The sequence below is a fragment of the Pseudophryne corroboree genome, chromosome 5 (assembly GCF_028390025.1).
Source record: "Pseudophryne corroboree isolate aPseCor3 chromosome 5, aPseCor3.hap2, whole genome shotgun sequence".
Taxonomy (NCBI): domain Eukaryota; kingdom Metazoa; phylum Chordata; class Amphibia; order Anura; family Myobatrachidae; genus Pseudophryne; species Pseudophryne corroboree.
The window spans coordinates 384821968-384844598 of record NC_086448.1 but is presented as its reverse complement, the minus strand read 5'-3'; the positions used below and the strand labels follow the sequence as shown (position 1 = coordinate 384844598).

The 22631-nt window shown below is 43.2% G+C and overlaps 1 protein-coding gene across 1 annotated transcript; it reads right to left on the bottom strand.

Moving 5' to 3' along the window:
• Positions 1–7129: 7129 nt before the first annotated feature.
• On the bottom strand, positions 7130–8329 carry LOC134929603 (uncharacterized protein F54H12.2-like). The gene has a single exon (XM_063925190.1). It carries the CDS (start codon positions 8327–8329, stop codon positions 7130–7132), a length of 1200 nt encoding a protein of 399 aa, XP_063781260.1.
• Positions 8330–22631: the final 14302 nt, after the last annotated feature.

Sequence of the window (22631 nt, the reverse complement as noted above, 5' to 3'; positions counted from 1 at the left end):
GTTACATAGACTTCCACAAGAGATAGTTTCCGATTGAGAGCCTCAATTTGTGGATAAATTCTGGAGAGCACTGAGTTCAGCTCTTGGAATGGAATTAAGTTTCTCCTCTGCATACGATCCCCAAACGGATGGCCAGACTGAGAGAGTGAACCAAGAGTTAGAGACTTTCCTACGACTCTTCATGTCATCTTCTCAGGATGATTGGCTGGACTATCTTCCATTTGCTGAATTTGCTCACAATAATCTCTACCATTCTGCTACCCATTCCACACCCTTTTATGTGAATTATGGACTTCATCCACGTGTTCCTGCTTTCCAATCTCTTCTAGCTCTCGAAATACCTGTTGCAGAGTTAGCCCTTCAGCAATTCACTAAGATGTGGAAACAAGTTCATGAGGCTCTGCTTAAAACATCCAATAAATACAAATTTTTTGCAGATCGGAAACGTAAGGCTGTCCCTAGTCTCAAAGTGGGTGATCAAGTCTGGATTTCTACTCGAAACTTAAGACTCAAGGTCCCTTCCAAGAAATTTGCCCCCAGATTCATTGGACCATATCCTATTGAAAAAGTATTGAATCCAGTAGCATACAAAGTGACATTGCCTCCATACTTGAAGATCCCAAATGCATTTCACATCTCCTTACTAAAGACTCTCATACTTAACCTTTTTTCGGGGTGCGCTCCCTAGACCTTCCAAGGTGCAAGCTGCTCAAGGAGAATAATTTGAAGTTCATAAGATCCTTGACTGTCGTAAAAGAAATGGTCGTCTCCAATATCTTATTGATTGGAAGGGATATGGACCAGAGGAAAGGTCCTGGGTTTCTGAAGAGGACGTCCACGCTCCAAGATTAGTCCAAGCCTTTCATACCAAAAATCAGATGAAAGCACAAGGGTGTTCAGAGCCCACCCTAAAGGGGGGGGGTACTGTCAGGCTCCGGAGCCTTACCTCCGGCGGGTGCTCCCGCGGGTTACCGTCCCGCTGGTTGGTGCGGCAGCGGCGACAGGGAGCTGCTGGCGGCGGGTCCTCCTGGACAGATGTGCTGCTGCCGAGGGTCTGGAGTGCCAGGCACTGCGACGGGGATCACTGCGGTAAGGTCCTCTAGTGGTGACACAGTATAGTGTGTCAGGGACAGAAGCTGGTTAAAGCTGTGTGCCAACAGCTAAGTATATCTCCTGTGCTGGGTGCAGCCATGTTGGAGACCAGAGTATTTCCAATGAAGTTCCCAATCTGTGTCCAGCCAATCCTGCGTGTTGTCCCCTTACAAAAAAGGGGCTGGCTCAGAGGGAGAGTGCCAGTGCTTCAAGTTACCTCCTTGTGAAAGGTTCTCCAGCTCTGTGCTCCCAAGTTACTTCTGGTTCCCTGGTCCTGGTTGCTCTCATCCATTGGTTACCTAAATGCTGCTGCAGTCCTGCTGTCTAAGTCCGTTGCCACTCGTGGAAGCACTCACGGGGTCCCAGGTCATAGAGGAGCTCCAGGTGCTAACGGCGGTTCCCGCAGACATCTTCATTTCTCAAAGTCCAAGTTCTTCAGCCTCATCTTTCAATCACAAACCACAGTCTCATTTCTTCAAAGTCCAAGTTCTTCAGCCTCATCTTTCAATCACAAACCACCATCTTCATTTCTTCAAAGTCCAAGTTCTTCAGCCTCTCTTTCAATCACACACCACAGTCTTCATTTCTTCAAAGTCCAAGTATTTCAGCCTCGTATTTTAATCATAAAACACAGTCTTCAGTTCTTCTTTACCGGAATTCTTCAGATTCACTCTTCAAGTAATTTAACCATAGACTCGAATTCTTCCAGTTTCTTCTATTTCTCCAATATTCGTGTACTACCTGATTATTCATTAAAACTACAGTTATCTTCCTACGAAGTTCTCCTTTTCTTTATGCCCTCCGGCCAATGCTAACACTTAGTTTGGCTTCCACCCCATGAGGAGGAATTACATTCATCCACCTCATTTACTCTCCTCCTAGGTAGCTGTCCCTTCAGCCAAAACTCGGTTGTTGGAACCCCATCTTACGCCGGGCGTGACAACACCAGCCATACAGTGGTTAATGTACATAGAACACAAATAAGACATGTTTTACAAGTGGGTGAAAAGAAAGTCAGTAAATACAGCCTGGATTGTTACGCAGTAATTAATGGCGTACCACCACTTTTGAATTCCACGGTTGTTTTTATCATGGTTGTGGAGCGTGTTACAATGCCAATGATTAAAACAAACTGACTAAAATGACCTATGGTCAGCTGCACCACAAGACGCAGGTGAAGTTTCGCTACCTTAAACGATGTGGATTTCAGATACGTGAAATCTGGGATTGTGAATGGTAGGCTATGCTAGAGTCTGATGAGGCTCTACAGGTTTTTCTGAAGGGTAAAGAATTACCTGAACCCTTGGAACCACACAATGCTCTTTACAGCGGATGCACAAATGCCGTAAAGCTGTATCACAAAACAGATTGTGATGAAAAAATTCACTATTTTGACTTTACCAGCCTTTACCCTTTTGTCAACAAAACCAAAACGTATCCGTGCATCATTTATAAGGATTTTGGTGATGTCACAAAGTATTTTGTTTTTGCCAGGATTAAAGTTTCCCGGTTCTGCCAGTTAAAATGGGTGGTAAGTTAATGTTTCCATTATGTCGCACATGCGCCGAGTCTTGACAGACTGAGCCATGTGTTCATGATTCTGAAAATCGGGCACTCATCGGTACCTGGTATACTGTGGGACTAAATTTGGCTGTAGAAATGGGGTACAGAGTATGTAAAACATATGAGGTGTGGCATTTTGATGAGAGATCTGACGATTTGTTTTCAGGTTACATTAAAACAAACCTCAGTGATAAACAAGAGGCATCTGGTTATCCCGATTGGTGTACAGACTCTGTGAAACGCCAAGAGTATATAGACGCCTATGAAAAAAATGAAGGCGTGATCACATAGAAATCAACCCCTCCAAAAGAGAAATTTTAACATTGTTTTTAAATTCCTTATGGGGTAAATTTGGCAAACATAGCAACATGCCCAATATGTGTGTAGTGACTGACCCTGTCAAGCTTTTTTAATACACATTTTTACCATACTATGAGGTGTCTGCTTTGGACTTCATTGACAATGATATGCTTATGGTGAATTGGAGATATGCCAAAGACTATTACGCCAGGGGTACAAATTTGAATGTACATATCGCTGCTTTTACAACTGCGCATGCTCGTGTTGAATTGTACAAACTATTAGATAGATTACAATATAAATGCCTGTATCACAACACAGATTCTGTAATTTTTGTTACCAGACCTGGTGACTGGAATCTGCCATTTGATGATTATTTAGGAGAGTTGACTAGCGAACTACCCACATATAACATATAACAGAATTTGTCTCAGCCAGACCCAAGTCATACGGCTATCAACTAAACAATGGGAAGACTAGTTTAAAAGTTAAAGGTATAACGCTAAATGTTAACTTTGACAGTCTGAAAGAACTGGTCTTAGATTATCCTTTAAACCCCAAAGGCGATGATCAGAAAAAGGTTGTGATCTGACAACCCAGTATAGTACATGTGAAAAAGTACTGTCAGATTGAGACGTGGACTTTGCAGAAGACACAAAGGTGCGTTTATACTAAACAGGCTCTTACGGACAACTTCAGAACATTTCCGTTTGGATATTAGGATGGACACCAGATTTCAGCATCCCTTCTCCTGTATTTTAGCGGGCCCATCCAATTCGGGTAAAAGTTGTTTTGTGAAACCACTGTTGCAGCACGCGGTTATGCATGACGCATGTACCTGCTAATGTTGTTTGGTTTTACACCTGTTGGCAACCTATATACGACCAACTTCTGCGTGATTTCCCTGGTATGCGTTTTATAGCGGGTTTAACGAGTTTTTTAGCGATGACCAACTTTTTCCCCTGATAACATTAATTTAACAGTGATTGCTGATCTGATGGATTCCGCTAGTAATAATTCTGAGGTCGAGAAAGCTTTCACAAAGTATGTACATCATTGTAATCTCAGTATCCTGTACCTTGTCCAATACATATTTTGTCAAGGTAAAAATAGCAGGACTATGCATTTAAACACAAAATATATGGTCCTGTTCAAAAATACCAGGGATAAAATGCAGGTGGGCATTCTGGCTGGACAAATGTATCCATAGAAATATCGCTTTTTTCTTGAATCCTTTGAATATGCAATGGAGGTCCTTTACATGTATTTACTGGTTGCTTTAAAAACCAAAGCTCTTGGCGATTATTGTTTACAAAGCGGCTTATTCCCACCCAACACACCGGTCGCTTTTGTCGTTAAGAAGCGCGGTTCTATAAAGATATAACCATACATCCTTTAGACATTCATTGGCATTCTAACAACGGTGAACATGTCGGTCCAGATAAGGAGTAATTGGGTGCTTTTAAAAACATTAATGAAAGCCAACACGTCCCAAAGAAACGCTATTTTATCCACTGCTTCAAATGATTTAGTCACGGCTATATGTGAGATAGCACTCAACACGCTTAAATGTAAAATACCATAGTCACAATGACAGTTGAACTACCTTAAAAAGAAGCGAGAGCTTATAAAATTGCTTTGTAATAAGAAATGTGCCATTGGAAAAAAGAAGAGGTTGGTGAAACAGTCGGACAGCTTTATCGGACCGCTGCTTGGTTTTGCTATTCCGTTAATTACAGGCCTATTGTCTAATCTCTGATGGAGTACGCTTATAAAATGTATCTAGTGCCTCAGCATCAGATAGACTGTTTAGATAACAAGCCGAGCAGCAATGACATACGTAAAACAGCCACGCATGGTCTAGATGTAGAGATCGTGAAAATACTACAGAATAACAATATATCAGAATATGAAAAGGCAAAATGATATACAGAATTGTTGCAGAGGTATCTGGTGTTGCATAAACATGCTGATAGTGAAATATCAACTTTAGCCCTTTTATCGCCCATTGCAAATGCTGTTGATGAATTAAATAACATGGCACTGTCGGTTGCTACCAATGCTGTTTATCATGAGATTTTGAGCGATGTTAATGCTAGGTATAAAAAAAACTGTGAAATACTATTGAGTAAAATTACGAGCTCTAAATACTTCACAGACTGGAACACTAAAGGCAAGTTTCTGTATAAAGGCAGTGATGTACCAGGTTCCAACATGTTAGATTTAATAAGAAGCATCACACAAAACCACAGCGTGTTGAGCCGTAATAAGCCGAACGGTTGGCCTGAATTTATGTGGGCTATATCTGAATTAAATATTCCATCCACCGTCATTGGTAATGCAGTAAATAGAATGTACCTAGATCGCTTAAAAGCCGATAAGCATGATGACTCGGATGGTAGTGTACCCTTAAAAAAAGCCATATAAATGTTTTAAGTTCCCCGGAGCTAACAACACCGAACAGCTACTTACTACCTAGGAAAAGATCCGTAAATCTATTTCAGGAATCACAGTGGCTAAAACTATAACATATAATAAATTTATAATATTTTTATACACTGTATCTTGTGTGGATATTTTGCACCACAACGTTTAACTTGTATTGTGTCAATAATATTTTATGTAATGTTTTAAATGTGAAGCTTTACCGTGTTATTCAACGCCTTTATTTCTGTAACTATAATTTGCATTTACCAATAAAATATACTTATGATTTATAAAACAACGTTTTGTTCTTTGTTTCTAATAAACAACATTGTTTATTAGAAATTCATCATAGATATGACGCATTGTACATAAAATGCTTTAAACACAATGTTGATTACAAGTTACACAAACAATGCTGCATTGTACATAAAATGCTTCAGAAACAACGTTGTGTGTGAAGCATTTTATGTACAACGCATCGTAACCGCTGTTTATTAGAAAATCATCATAATTATGATGCTTTGTACATAAAACGCTTCACACACAACGTTGGTTAGAAGTTACACAAGCCTGTATATATCTATCCACTTAATGACTCAGACAATGACTTCTTGGGAGATGTCTTACAAAATTTTAAACAAAACGATCATTACGTTTCGTATCAACACCAAAACGGGCCAGCACATCCACATATTTGTAATATTTACACATGAAAATATAAAGTATACACAATAGTGACCGCAAACAGTGCTGCTACAATTTTGCAACTGTTTATTTTGGTGATAAATATTTTTTGAATTGAAGTTTAAAAATTGTATTATAGCCTTTGGGAATAGGGTGCTGTCAGGAGCTAGCCTGTAAGAATAATAAAAAGTAACATTCATGCCGTTCATTAAAATAAATGGCCAACAAGTGCTCCCCCGGCTGTCCGCTGCTATGCATATTGATTACAAATGCGCAGGGGTATTTACCGGTCTGTAACATATTGCACTGAAAGGTCCCTGTAAAAAATAGCTGCGTCATTGGGTCTGCGTACAGTATGCAGTTCATCTTGCTTTTGCGTAATTATGTTTGTTAAAATATGCAATAAATATGTTAAAATATGCGATAAATATTAAAATTATTATTTAATTTATAGATAATCATACAGCACATCATGCCTTTGATTAATTTCGATGATATTATCAAATAATGTGTATATTATCACATTGACTGTCCGGTCTAATGCTTCAGCAAAGCAGAATTCGGCGCATAGATTCACCATTCTGATTAGCGAGAGGCGAGATACAGTCTTTAGATCAACACAGCTTAGGTCGACAGCCATTAGGTCGACCACTGAAGGTCGACATGCATTAGGTTGACATGGTCAATAGGTAAACATGGTCATTAGGTCGACATGTACTATGTTGACAGGTCAAAAGGTCGACATGAGTTTTTCACATGTTTTTTCCATTTTTTTTACTTTTTCATACTTGACGATCCACGTGGACTGAAATTGGGAATGGTAACCTGTGGTGGAGCAGGGCACCTTGCCCGAAGCATGGCAAGTGAAGATAGCCATGCGAGGAGACATTAATTGGGGTTCCCCGTCACTTTACAAAGAAAACGACACCAAAAAAGCCCAAAAACCATGTCGACCTTGTGACCTGTCAACCTAGTACATGTCGACCTAATGACCATGTTGACCTAGTGCCCCTGTCGACCTAATGGATGTCGACCTTCCATGGTTGTCCCAATGACTGTCGACCTAAGTTGAGTCGACCCAACGACCCATACCCAGCAAAATATGATCAGCAATTTCCTGTTCAGGCGAAAGATCAAAAGCGAATAGTGTGTAACCGTCGAGGTACTCTTCACGGTCAATTAGTATACCTGAATCTGACTTCTGCTTATTTGTTATCTGTATGAGTGACATGTACTTGCGATCCGCATTACCATGTTCAAAATCAGGTTGAAACGGATTGGCTGGATGCAGGGTTCCATCCGGATAAAGGGATGCAAAGTTTACGTTTTTATGTTCAAAACATAGAGGTTTCCTGTCATAGGCTTCTGAAAACACTTCATTGTCTACAAACACAGCTATAACTGTTTTTGGTTCTTGCCCTAAAAACAGATTTTCTAAATGAAATACTGTACTTCCCGCTGGTATGCTGTTTATTTTCATACCAACATGATCAATCGCGTATTTTGCATTGCCATTTAACAAAGCCTGAGCATGTCCGATCTGGGCGGCTGGTGAGACCTGAACTCTTTTCACAAATAGGTATGCCGTGACTATCTGAATATTAAAGGGGTCCGGCTCCACCGACATTAAGCAGAATGAGTCTTTGTTTCTGGTGAGTTTTATCTTCAAATCAACTGCATTTAAGATTAGTTTATGTTGATGGAAAAGGTCACAGTATAGTGGTCCTAGTAATTCCACCGTTTGAATTTGCGCCATTCCTCTTGCTCTTTTTATAAATCCAGTGTTTAGCCCATCCAGTGCCCTGGTGTTGTGTTCTCCAGCCACATATTTGTAAAATAATCCTGTTGTGTGTTTTGTGTATAATGAATCTGAGCTATAATTCAATGTGGTCTCTATGTAGGCCTTATAAGCATAAAGATTATTGGATTGTGATATGAGTCTATCGCCCAAAGAAACATCCACCTGGTTGAATAAAGTTGCTATGGGGTAATTAATAAGGGCGGCCCGTGCCCCCTGCAGTATCAGGTTGTTATTGGACCGTACAATCTTACAGGTCACGTACAGCAACGTGTTGTTCAGATCGTAGTAGTGCTCACCGCTGGCCGCTATATAGAATTCAAGTGGCGCTGTCTCGTATAACGCCACTAAAGGTTGAACTTTGACATATAAACTTTTCTCTATGCTGGTTTGCGTCAGGGGAACGTCAAAAATATCAAGCTCAGATTTTGCGCATTCCATGAATTCGTTGTGTATGAAAGACATGCTTAAAATTATCACCAACACTCCGCTTCAGATTCCTCTTTTAATTTAAGTTGCTCCTGCCCCATTTTTTGTTTAAAAAGGGCATGCACCAATGCGGAAGTTGGTTGAACACTTCTGTCTTCTTTTAACAGCCCCTTTCCGCGTATAAATTAAGCCGGATCCATCTTGCTTCGCTTGATTCGCCTCATGTAATTTATTCACAACGGTCGTTGTAGCTTGTCCGATGACGTCTTTTGCCATATTGCGCACAGCGTTCTTCACGTGGAGTTTCGCTAACTCTAGGCCTCTTCGGAAAAGCGGCACAGCTATTCTGAACAGACTTTGAAATATGCCGCCTAAACCGCAACCGTAGATTTATGCACTGCTGTGATAGCCGGGTAATCCATTACCGGCTTGAGCTTTATAATATTGCACATAGAGAACAGGATCGCCATAATTTTTAATGCCAACAATGGTCTTTAATAAAATTTGGTTTTGCAGCATCTGAAGTATAGTTTCACGTTCGCTTTCCCAAACTTAAATGCGATGTTTTCATTCTGGTCGTTGTTCATCTCTATGGCTATCATGTCAAAATGTGTTTTTCACAATGGTACGTAATCGGGTTTCTCGTATTGTATAGTGACCATCTTGTTGTTATGATCCTTTATTTCAACAGTCCGCAGCAGTGGTACATAACTGTCACCGACCCTCTGGTGTTTGATAATGTCTGTGTACATGTACAACGTATATTGACCCCCGTTGATGTCTGCACACAGTTTTAAAAACTTGGTTTTAGGCTGCAAACTTGTCAGTTTAGCCCCGGCGATGATTTGATACAAAGGCTTATTATTGAATGATACCGTTCGTTCCAAGGGCTCGTGGCATAGTGTTGACCCACCCTCCAGTTTATGTTGTGCAATTTCGGCATTGATTACCTCGAGAAGTGTGTCAATTGTTTCAAAAGAGCCAGGTTTCACCCACATGGTCATGACACTCACAGTAGGTTCATCCTATTTTGATATTAGAATCATACAATCTTGTACATCCAATGTATTCCATGTGTGCGGATATTGTATTTCTGTAAGAGCCATTTCCCATTCGCCATTTAAGTCTATCGGTTTAGCCAACTTTGTCGTATAGTTAGAAATCTTATTTTGCGGAAATGTAGCGGCTGAGGCATTACTCGGCAGTGTTATGTAGAACGATTTATTATTCATCGTCCTCTTTGTTCATATCTCTTTTATCTACGATGCTGCGACCCAACTGTTAAATTTTGTGGCGTATCCACACCACTGACTAACGCATATTTCCAACCTCTGATCATCTTATTTTTTAAAATCTTTTCCACTTTGTAAACTCTGTTATAGTTTTTTGGTATGCTTTGAAGTTGTACGGGGTACAAACTGCCTGTAATAGTCCCACCACAGAGATCCGCCAACGTGTAAAGCGGCTTGAGACCTTTCGTGCTCACACCATGTATTACAAATATTTCCTCAGAAAAGCTCTTTTCGTAGCCTTTCTTAAATATGTCCTTATATTTGGAAGTACGGACGTGGTCACCAATTCCTAAACAAACAAGTGTTTTCTTACTTCTAAAGTAATCACTGCAGGTTGTCTTGAAGAAACTCAAAGCATTAGAGTCATTCACATCGTTTGGAGCGCACTATGGTAAGTGTTATTATAGCTACTTATGAAGTCTTGTAAAACGTCTATATATATCTGTAGGTATTCTTTGCCGTTAAATAGCACCACATTCGTGATTTTAAAGTCCTATTGAAATGCGCTATAACCGCAGCTTTCACATCGTTATTGGTTGCAAAATTATGTATACCGTATTTTTCTAATATCTTATTTAGGATTTTGTTTAGAAACTCTGTACCGTTATTGGTTTGTAGCTTCTTCTGAATATTTTTTCAAAAGCATTAGCTACTGTTGTGGCATTCATAGTGGTCAGACTTTCAGCCGAGGCCCTCTTACTAAATATATTGATGACGGTTAATATATATTTAATACCGTCGTTGTACTTTGACAGATCAATGAGCGAAACCAAATCGCATTGCCGCTGTTGATTTATACCCAATACGCAAATCATGTTCCTTTTATGTTTTTTTCTTGCCGGCTTGTGCAACGTGTATGTGTCTTGTTCTTGTAACCAATTTCTTACGTCGGATCTTTTAAATTTATTTTTAACCGATCCATAATAGTTATGAATACCACAAAAACTGCCTGGTTTTAATACGGTGCAATATGCTTATGATAATGTCGGTATTATCTTAGACCGCAAAGCTATACCCCTTTGTACACTATTACCGTTGAGCCGCTATGGCTGCTAGACCACGTGCACGTGCTACGCACTTTGTACGCTACTTGCGTACAGAGTCCTGCACGTGGTATGCACTTGGCGTACACACGTTGCGCTGAGTGTACGGAGTACACACAGCGAGCGCACACACAGTTGATAACCTTTAAACCTTGTTAATGGTACAATGTAATGATATGCTTATACTTTAAACCTTTGGCAGTAATGTACTGTAACGATGTTAATACCTTTAAACCTTAAGTAGCGCTGGCGATATACAAAGTATCCGCAGTGTGTACACCTTAACAATGCTTTTACACCTTAAACAGATAAATCTACTTTATAGCCCTGGCAGGAAAGTGAACACACAACACTGTTTGCAGTTTAAGCCAAAGGGTTCTAAGGCCACCTTGGATTGATTCCAAAAAGGGTAAAACAGTACAGTTTATACACTACAGGCTAACAAGTAAATCTAAACAGAATACTGAGAATAATGGCTACAGAGAATATACGTATGTGAGAATATTCGCAAGCGCAACCTGAACTCGGTCCTCCGCTCGTCATGCAGATAGCGTTTAGAGTCATCTGACCGGCCAGGCAACAATGGTCCTTATATACACAACATGCATACACAATACAATGGTCACTGTAATCTCATTGTTCATTGGACACAGATATATGTCTCCACATTACAGCAAAGGTCATAGGTGGATTTGAAAAGGTGGGCGATGTCATTCTCAACTGCTCTTGTGGGTGGTATCCTTTGGATTCCCGCCGCATGTGTAATTTACAGTAAATACAGATAATGTTCATAATCTACTTTTGCACATAACTATACGCAGCAGCAAGTGCTCTTTCTCTAACTAACACCGGAATGTTACCCTAAAAATACCCTACAGCTGGATACTAGACATCACCTTCCAACCTTTATCTGACCCTTCCTATCATGCAAAGGTGAATCTCTCTGTCCAGGAACTGCTTAAACTAATAATACTCGCTGTCATGGTCTAGGGGAACTAATTCTACAAAATGCACTATTTGGGTTAATTATGCTATGTTCTAATAACACGCTACACGCTCACAAACTCCGTCGTAAATACCCATATTATGCGCACGATCGCCAGAGCGATCTTACGCAACTTGCGGATATGTGCAAGTACGGCGGACTGAGTGCACGAGCAGCGGGCATGTGCATGGGGTTAATACAAGACATATGCGTTATGATATTTTTCGACTTTGACAGTCCACCCTTTGGCAGTCAACAATAACTGCCACTATCTGAACATTTAAACAGAAAAATATACACTACAATATCTATAAATGATTGGGTGGTAGGAGGAGAGGAGTAGGCGGGAAATGTATGACCTAGTGGGATAGTAAAAGCATGTATGTATGAAATTCATGTCTGAGGGGCATGTATCATCGTGCCGTTCATGTTCTAGATAAGCTTCGAGGTATTGCGAAGTATACATTAAATCCTTCTTATCCCGTATTAAGGGTCTGTAAGTGGGCCAACAAACACTACCAAGCTCTTTTCGGCTTCTTGTTCCAACAAATGGGGTGCACATTTAGATACATGCGGGGGGAAAAACATGTGAGTGCTAATATATGTATCTATATCACCTGTCGACTATGTGTGTCACTACCTGAAGGTTGTAGAGATGAAGATAAGACACGTGTCACAAATACATTCACATAATAATGTGTGCAATCATCCTTGGGTGTTGGTTGAAGTCTTGTCCGAATGGGTGTATCCTTGCTGTTGGTGGTAATCAAAGTCTTTCAAGTGTCCATAAAAAGTCTTTAAAGTCTTTAAAGTGTCTATCAAAGTCTGTAGAAATGTCCATCAAAGTCTGTAGTCTTCTTCTGAATGGATGTATTTTTGCTTGGGAGAAAAACAAAGGAGAAACGGGTGAAAGAAACGGACCGTGGAATCACTTTTTATCACAACATTGTCTCAATTGATGGGTCATAAATTAAACCAGTTTGTGTAACAATGCCCCCGCTCCTCAAACTCATCACTTTGGCACTGCACTTGCACTGCATTAAAATCCGAACACATCTAAATATCAAACCAATCATTATGACAACTCCCACGATACAAAGGAGAAACTTTCCTACATTCACGATAACATTTTGAGCCCATTCTCCTAACACTGAGAACCAATTGCGTGGGTTCAACCATAAGACCCAGCCGGTCAGTTCATTACTCACAGCAGTAAGGGTAAGGTTGTGTCTGCTTCGGAACTCCCATTTCAACTGCAAGATATCGTCCATCTTTTGATCTATGACCTCGGTGGGGTCATCAGTGCTGTTTGTAATATACGTGCAGCACTTCACACCATACTGAGTGGCTAGGGTGACACAATACCCGCCTGTCACCGCTGTGATATAATTGAGAACCATCCTGTGCTGGATCAGTTCCATTTTGTAAGCTTGCAATTCCTTCCCAGTATACCTGAAGGTGTCATCATACATCTCGGTGATATTGTCTATCAGGTTCGCTAGCGCATGAATATACCTAAAATTTATAATTCCTCTGGCGGTATGGGTGATATCTAACGCGAGTAGGAATTGAATCCCGGTGGATTCGTGGATCAAATCAGAGGCTGCATGCTCTGTCCTATCTATAAGGTGTCTCTTAACGATGTGTTCATAATGAGTGTGAGTGTAAGGAGCTTGAGCATTGCGGTGAACGTCTTTCATCTTATTATGGGTTATGGTCATTACTTCTGGCAACACTCTTCCAATGTAACACAATCCCTCTGAGTTTGGGGAAAGCCACTTATACGCCTTCCTCCCGCATATGAAATATGCATCATCGGGGAGAACATATGGGACAGAATATGACATTATTTACCATATTGCAAACCTTCCAGGTGAAAAATCCTATCCCTAACTCTCTCATCTGTTCAGTACATGTATCAGGCTGTATGATATGCGCACAGTACCCTGGATATACTTCTCCAACCCGCATGGTCCTACTTCCTAGCCAGGGCCGGTTCTACACCCTTTGGCACCCCGGGCGGTAAATGGGGGGCGTGGCTTCATACAGGGGGCGTGTTCAGTTACGCCCCCTGTACAGTGGAGTAGCACCGCTGAAAGAAAAAAAAAATACTTACTATCCCCGCTCCCGACCGATGCAGATCTCCGCCGGCGCTGCTCCTTTCCTCGGATGACAGACACTAGAGGTCAATTATGACCCCTAGCGTCTGTCAGTCCCACAATGCTGTGCGGTGCGCGATGACGTCATTGCGCACCGCACAGCAAAGGTCCTCTACACAAAGGGAAACTAGACGCGTAACGTCTAGTTTCCCTTCACAGCGGGGGACAGCGGGACCAGCGGGGGACACAGCGGGCAGCGGGGGGCACAGAGTAGCGGATCTTGCCATGGTGCGGCGCCCTCCGGAAGGCGCCGGCGCCCTCCGGAAGGCGGCGCCCCGGGCAAAAGTCCTGCTTGCCCGTGGCAAGATCCGCTACTGTTCCTAGCATATACCTGTACCGAAAATACCTACCACCGTCGGCTATTTGGCGTATAAGTTCTGGGTCTACGGGCATTCTATCGGCTCTGTGTGAAAATGCCATGGTTTGGTTATTCCATGTCACTTCCCAATTTCCCGGCTTTCGGGGATTGGAAATGTTGAAACATAATAAGGACCTATCTACATGATATTGGTGGAGCTTCAAACTAGGGGGCCTAGAAATATTAAATTTCTTGTCCACCGGTCTCCCACCCCTTAATTCAAGTACCTCATCTATTGTTAAGGGATACGGTACAAGTCCTGACTTGCTCTGACCTTGAGGTACTTGTGAGCACACCCAGCATTCTGTTTGGTTTAAAACCTTACCCACTAATGAGTGATAGTCACTCAATGGATGACGGTCCATGTTGATATTAAGGCTGGACTGACATCTCTGGATGCACCCGTCCTCAACTATGTTTTCACAGTTTCTACAAATACAATTTTCCTCAGCCAATATCCCTTCACAGTGCCTCCTAGTTTCATGATTATCCGATCATTTTCTGATACTCGCCTTTGCTCGGTGAATGTGTTGCTCTTGGAATTCTATCAATCCGTCTTTGCCATCAGAATCCATTCCAGATCCTTTCTCGACCTCTCTGGTACTCTCACCGAAGCAGACTGCTCTGGTCAACAACAGGGTCAACAGGAAAACCCGGAATGCAGTCTCTTGGAGTAAGTCCATCTTGCTAAGGGTAGAGAAAAAGGAGCAAGGAAGGGGGAAAGGAGGGTTATGGGAGATGGAAAAATAATAAAAAGGAAAAAGAAATTTGGTGCGACAACCGCCTCTGGTCTTGTAGTTCTCTGTGCTCAGGTGCCGTGACAACAGTCCTGCCTCTCAACCTTCCCGGAACAGGCACTCCAGTGATACGATTTCCTCCACACTCTGCTCTTTGTCACGGGCTTTCTCTGGGTCAGCGACCTTCTTTCAGTGGGACGAGTGGACTCAAGTCTCTCTCTCGGCAACCTTCAATGCTGTCGTGTTGGTCAGTAAGACTTGGTACGGTCCTTCCCACCGGTCAATAAGGCAACCTGAGCGTAGAAAATTTCAAATCATTAAATAATCCCCAGGTTCAATGTCATGATAATTACTGTCCGGCAGGTCTGGAATCACCAGCTTTAGATTGCTGTTTTGATTCCTCAACTGCTTGCTCATCTTAACCAGATATTTCACAGTCACTTCATTATTGCATTTCAAATCATCCTGGGGGTCAATCATTACATGGGGTTGTCGATTAAAAAGAATCTCAAAGGGTGATAGGTTAAGGGGGGACCTGGGAGTGGTTCTGATGCTGTACAATACAAGTGGCAAAGCTTCTGGCCACAACAATCCAGTTTCAGCCATCACTTTGCTCAACTTGTTCTTAATAGTGCTGTTTACTCTTTCCACTTTTGCACTCGCCTGTGGGCGGTACGGAGTATGCAGCTTACTATTAATTCCCATTAATTTGCACATAACCTGAAAGACTTCACCTGTAAAATGGGTACCCCTATCACTTTCAATTATCCTAGGGATACCATATCTGCACACAAATTCCTGCACGATCTTCTTTGCAGTAAATGTAGCAGTATTTGTGGCAGCGGGGAATGCTTCTACCCAATTTGAAAACACATCAATACAAACCAACACATACTTTAAATTTCTACAGGGTGGCAATTGTATGAAATCAATTTGTAGTACCTGAAAAGGGCCGTCTGTTGGCGGGATATGGGATGGTTCTGTTGATATTGACTTTCCAATATTCTTTCTCAAGCAGGTAAGGCATGTCATTGCTCTCTTACCCGCATGAGAAGAGAATCCTGGCACGCACCAGTAGGCTCTTACCAACTTGCACATACCCTCTTTGCCCAGATGAGTCAGACCATGTGCCGCCTCAGTTAAACTTGGAAGGTATGCTCTGGGAGCTACTGGCTTACCCTGTCCATCTGTCCAGAGTACTGAGGACTCCTGGCCATACCCTTTTGACCTCCAGACTGCCTTTTCCTGTGGGGAACACAAATTTTGCATTTCACTCAATTTTTGTGTGTTGATGGTATTGAATACCATCAGTTGTGTGATGTCTGTCTGTATGGGGGTGCTGGCTGCTGATTTAGCAGCTTCATCTGCCCGGCTGTTACCAAGTGACACTGGGTCTTGGCTGTAAGTGTGGGCTTTGCACTTGATAACAGCCACTCTGTCAGGTTCCTGTATCGCTGCTGGAAGTCTTTTGATGTGAGTCGCATGCGCCACGGGTGTGCCAGCTGCCGTCATGAAATTTCTGAGGTGCCATAGGGCCCCAAAATCATGCACTGCTCCAAAGGCATACCTAGAATCCGAGTAGATATTGGCTGACTTACCCTTAGCCAATTCACACGCTCTGGTTAGGGCGACCAGCTCAGCAACTTGTGCTGAGTGAGGTGGGCCCAGGGGTTCCGCTTCTATGGTACCTTTGTCATCTACGACTGCGTATCCAGTACACAAGTCTCCCGAGTCCGTCTGTCTGTGGCAACTACCGTCAGTGTAAAAAGTAAAATCTACGCCTTTCAGTGGGTTGTCAATAATGTCGGGCCTTGCAGTGAAAGTTTGGTTCAAATATTCCATACAATCATGTGTGTCAGTGTCTATACTAAATTCTCCTTCACCATCACTCTCATCCCCCACCCTTTGTGCCTGTCCAGGCACACCTGGGAGATACGTTGCAGGATTTAGTGTGCTGCATCTCCTTATGGTGATGTTTACAGGGGCCATTAGTGCTAATTCCCACCTTGTAAACCATGCTGATGAGACGTGTCTGGTTTGGGCAGAATTCAGTAAGGCTGACACTGCATGAGGTGTATGGATGGTCAGGTTGTGTCCTAACACTACATCTTCGCTTTTACTCACTAGCAATGCTATCGCTGCAACACTTCGCAAGCATGTGGGGAGAGACCGTGCCACGGTGTCCAATTGTGCACTGTAGTAAGCTACCGGCCTGCTGGCATCACCATGTCTCTGGGTTAGAACACCTGCCGCACACCCAGCACTCTCCGTACCGTACAATTCAAAGGGTTTCCCATAATCTGGCATACCTAATGCAGGCGCCTGTGATAGGCACAGTTTGAGTCGCTCAAATGCCAGTTCGGACTCATCTGTGTGCGAAATCCGATCTGGTTTGTTTGACGAGACCATCTCTTGCAAAAGTAAGGCTAGTATGGAGAACCCTGGGATCCAGTTTCAGCAGTACCCACACATTCCTAGGAAGGTGCGGATCTTTTGCTGGGTTTGTGGCAGAGTCATGTCGCGAATCGCCTGTATTCTTTCAGCGGTGAGGTGTCTCAGTCCTTGTGTTAAGCAATGTCCCAAGTATTTCACTTTGGTGTGGCACAACTGCAACTTATCCTTTGAAACCTTGTGTCCCATATTAGAAAGGTGAAACAGAAGTTGTTTCGTGTCTTTCAAGGACGATTCGAGTGAATCAGAACACAGCAGTAAGTCATCTACATACTGTATTAATACTGATCCGCTCTCAGGTTGAAAGGATTGTAAACAGTCATGCAAAGCCTGGGAGAAAATACTTGGGCTGTCAATAAAACCTTGGGGTAAGCGAGTCCAGGTGTACTGTATGCCTCTGTATGTAAATGCAAACAAGTATTGGCTGTCAGGGTGCAGAGGGACCGAAAAGAAAGCGGAGCAGAGGTCAATGACAGTGAAAAACTTCGCAGTAGGAGGAATTTGCATGAGGATGACAGCTGGATTTGGCACTACGGAGAATTGGCTCTCAACTATCTTGTTTATCCCCCTTAGATCCTGCACTAGCATGTAACCCCTCCCCCCACTCTTTTTCACAGGGAAGATGGGACTATTGGCAGTGCTGGACGTCCTAACTAGGATGCCTTGCTGCAGCAAGTGCTCTATGACTGGATACACTCCTAATTCTACCTCTGGCTTCAGAGGATACTGTGGGATTTTTGGAGCTATCCTACCATCTTTTACTTGCACCACTACAGGAGCTACATTTGCCATCAATCCAGTGTCTTGTCCATCTTTGGTCCAGAGTGACTCCGGTATCTGGGAGATCATTTCCTCTACCTTGGATGGACACCTGTCTATAACAGCAGAGTGTGACATTAACCTTTGTGGAGTGTCTAACATGTCCTGCACTTCTTGAACGTGATTCTCGGGTATATCTAAGAAGACACCCTCAGGAGTACAATATATGACACACCCCATCTTGCACAATAAATCTCTCCCAAGTAGATTAGTCGGAGCCGATGCAGCCAGCAAAAAGGAGTGCTTAGTCTGCAAAGGCCCTATCGTAATCTCTGCTGGTTTACTTAAAGGATAGTGTTGCACTACTTCTGTTACCCCCATTGCTGAAATTGTTTTACCCGTGGTCTTCATACCTACCATTGAATTTAACACTGACCTGGCCGCCCCTGTATCTACAAGGAAAGGTAGTGATCTACCAGCTACATAAACTGTAACCTCGGGTTCATTTCCAAGGCTAGCAATCAACTTCACTGGCTGCAAACTACAGGTGTGGCCTAACCCCTATTGTAAGTTGTGACCCTCCCGCAGCGCGCTGGCAGCTACAATATGTGAGGGGGGTAGCTGAGAATTTCCAGAGGTCTGCCAGTCCCTCCTAGGTGGGTACCTTCTTGTTTCCCCTGCATGTGGCTCATAACTCCTCCTATGCGATCCCTGATCCCAATTACGTGCGCCATACTGTGTGTCATGTTCTGGTCTAGGGGGTCGATATACCTTATGTGGGTCTTTAAAATTACAGTTTCGTGCGTAATGTCCTTCCCTCTGACAGTTAAAACATTTTACCACATACGACTTACCATCAGGGGACTGGGGTTTAGGCTGATGTGGCTTCGTTGTCAGGGCTTTTATACTTACTGTCATAAGCTTATCCCCCTGTGACTCCCTGTGCCTAATGATGTTCCGATCATGCTCAATAGCAGACTTTCTCAATGCAGCCACCGAGATACCTCTCCAGCTAGGTTGAGTGGTTTGTACCCTTGTTCTCAATGTTTCCTTTAAACCGTTAATACGGACACTGCTACCTCCCTATGATGCGCATTTTCCTTAATGTCCGCAACCCCTGTGTATCTAGCCATTTCCTGCAGTGCTCGATGGAAATAGTTAGAAGCAGTTTCACCTTCTTTTTGTCTAGTGGAGAAGATTTTATTCCACTTGACAACAGTTGGGAAATATACTCCTAATTGCAGATTGATCTGTTTTACGTTCTCCTGATTGTATTCATCAGTGAGAGGTACCTTTGCATCTAATTTACAGTCAGCAATGAATTTCACAGGGTCAATATTAGAGGGCAAACATGCCCGTAGCACTGTCCGCCAATCTTTTTTATTGGGTTCGGTGGCGTTACCTAGTTCTCTAATAAACCTCTGACATGCGGCTAGATCTTTCCTGGGATCAGGAAATTCAGACATAATTGTCCTCAATTCTGTCCGGGACCAGGGGCAATGCATAGCAATGTTCCTGACGGGAGTGATTCCCAGAGCGTCAGTTTTCCCATTGGGGACTGCGATCACCCTGACAGGATTCAGTTCAATTACATCATTCTGGGTTGCTTCTACAATGTGAGGTGCAATTGACTCTGCATAATGTACTGTACCGTACTTACCTGTGGACACGACCTCACCTGTCCCTCCGCTAGGGGCCGTTGCTACTGCTCTTACTGGTTGGGCCGTGCCCACTTGTGTGTCTTGTATGGTGGCTGCTAGAGAGAGTGCCGATATCGTGGTGGGCTCATCTTCTTGGTCGCAGTCCTGAGGGAAGTTTAAGATGGGATACAACTTGCACGGGTTAGTTTTAATACATCTATTAAGTTCACTCTTATCATATATTAGTACGCCATTCTCTGTAGCCACTTTCTCTCCTGTAATGTACGGTGGTGGTGGTGCAGTTGCTATCATTTTCCTGCTAGGGTTGGAGCCAGCTGCTTGAGCTAATCCCCGTTGTATATCACCCTCCTGTTGCCATAACTGTAAACAATCATAATGTCTCATCTTTTGTTTTCCGGATTTTATCAGACATATCCTTCTCCTTAAATTTTGCAACACCTCAGGACTAAAACTGCCTACCTTAGGGAACGGCTCCCTATCTTCCACAGTCATACATTCCCATTCATTGCATAAGACCTCTGCGTGTGATCCATATTTCTCACACATTATGTACCTCGCCGACCCTTTGGGCAGCGGAATATCAACCTGAACCCTGGTTGATCGTCCCTTATTTGAGCAACTGGCCCCCATTCTTTGCAGGTATTGCCTCCTCAGCTAATCCCTACAAAAACCAAATTACTCAGAGGTTAAGGCGACGGTGAAAGTTCTCCGAGTGCTCTCACCCACTCACGCCCACGTTGGCCAATACACCTACACACTGTTCCCAATGCTGGTCGTACCCAACCTAGGGCCCTGCGTAACCTCTATTTACTGAGAGTGTGTTGGAGTGACTTACCCTTCCCAATAAATATCAGTCGTTGGAGATTTCCTGAGTGACCAGCGAAACTCCCTTAAAATAAAAAAACTGTTAAACAAATCACGTTGCGTGTACAATTAGTGTCTATGATCCCGCGATTTTACGCAAATGGTGTAATGGGTATCAAGTTGAACTAACTAATGCACACACTAATGCGCGGTACAATCGCACGGCTTATAAGTAACTGTTACTTATCCGCTATACGACCAATGGAATCATTTTTCAGGCTGCGAAACCTCAGTTGGAGCGTATCTGAACAAGCCTATGTGGGTACTACGCAAACCCCCGGGGCTGCGCTCTCACCGCTGACCTTTCTCAGGCCACGGTTTTCAGAGCTTCGCTTGACTTAGTCAGCGGATTTCTGACTTCGCTGACCTCTTGGTCTGCTGTTATACTAATTGCTCCTTTATACCTTAAACAATGTTAACGTGAGAAAGCCACTCCCATGCCACCAAGTGTCCACTCACCTGATGTGGTCTCCTACGGGATCCCAAATTCTGGGTTCATAAAACCTTTATTTGCATACACACGCTCATTCACTCATATACACTTTGATTTTTCTGTACAGAAAATTTACTTTCATTCAGGTGAAACAGCCTAGTCCCAGAGGTGTCACAGTAAGAGAAGGTTCTTTTAAACTAAAATATTGGAAACTGAACAAATTTGTGCTATTATCGCGTGGCTACCGTATCGCCTAAACTGAAACAATACTATCGTGTGATTTATATTTAGTGGGTGTATCTGTACGCATGTTGCGTAAACACTCCAAACCGACTGGTCTGTCCAACACTGGACAAGTGTGTACCCTCCACTGACTGTCCCATAAGCCTGATCCTGGTCATCTGTCGGGTCTCCTGGTCTTTAAACATGCTTCAAAACCTGGAGACCAGACCACTGAACATCAGACCAATTCTGCCATGTGTAGGCTGCTAACAACAGGGCAGGTGACTTATCTCCAGTCCTGGCAGCCCAACACACCATCAGCATGTTGGCGGTGCAGGATCTGGATGGATCCCGGCACCATCCACCACTGCTGCGGGACATGGCAGGCATGATGGCAGTGGTGACAGGCAGGATGATGGGAATGGAGCTTTTACCTGCAGAGCTCAGCAGCAAGTGGTGGCATTTACCTTTTCAAAAATTGCACCGCAGAGCCTTTTTTAAGAAACAATATGGTGCAGCCAGCCAATTATGAGTCCTCGTGTGATCGCCCTACCCCCTTGTATCGGCTAATACTAACAAGGGCAAGGCAGCAGGAGTCAGTCTCACTGTTGAGGAGGAGCGAGGAAGAACTCCTGAAGATAGTAGACACAGAGGAAGTTATCTATTGATGGCACAACTATCTCCTCTAGCCTCCAAGTGCAATGTCTTGGAGTAATCCATGACTCCTCCCTCTCCTTCAAACCACACATTCAATGTCTCTCACATACCTGCCATTTTCATCTCAATTTTTTTTACCAGGATTAGACCCTTTCTCACCCAGACCTTTATCCACTCACTGGTCAGCTCCAGACTGGACCACTGTAATCTTCTCCTATCTGGTATCCTTTACAAAGGCCTCTCACCACTCCAATCTATCCTTAATGCTGCTGCCCGGCTCATCTTCCATACCACATGTACTACATCCACCTACTCTCTCTTGCAAGCCCTTCCCTGGCACCCCTTCCCCTTCAGAATCCAAAGCCCTCACCCACTTCTCATCCATTTACATCTCTGACCTTATCTTCTTTTACACTCCCGCCTGTCAACTTCCCTTCACTAAATCATGCTGCCTCTCCTACCTACTAATTACCTCCTCCCACCCGCTACCGCCAAGATTTTGGATGTGCTGTTCCTTTCTCTGGAATTCTCTACCTCTCCCCCCAGACTATCCACCTCTCTACAACCCTCTGCTTAGCTCGGTATGTCATGTTTGGTTTATTATAAGTCGTAAATTTCGATGAACCCCTACAAATCCATCTATCTGCCCTTCCTCCATAATCATATGGTATGGCTGTCCACCCTTTCACTTTTTGGGCTATACAGGGACTCAGATTT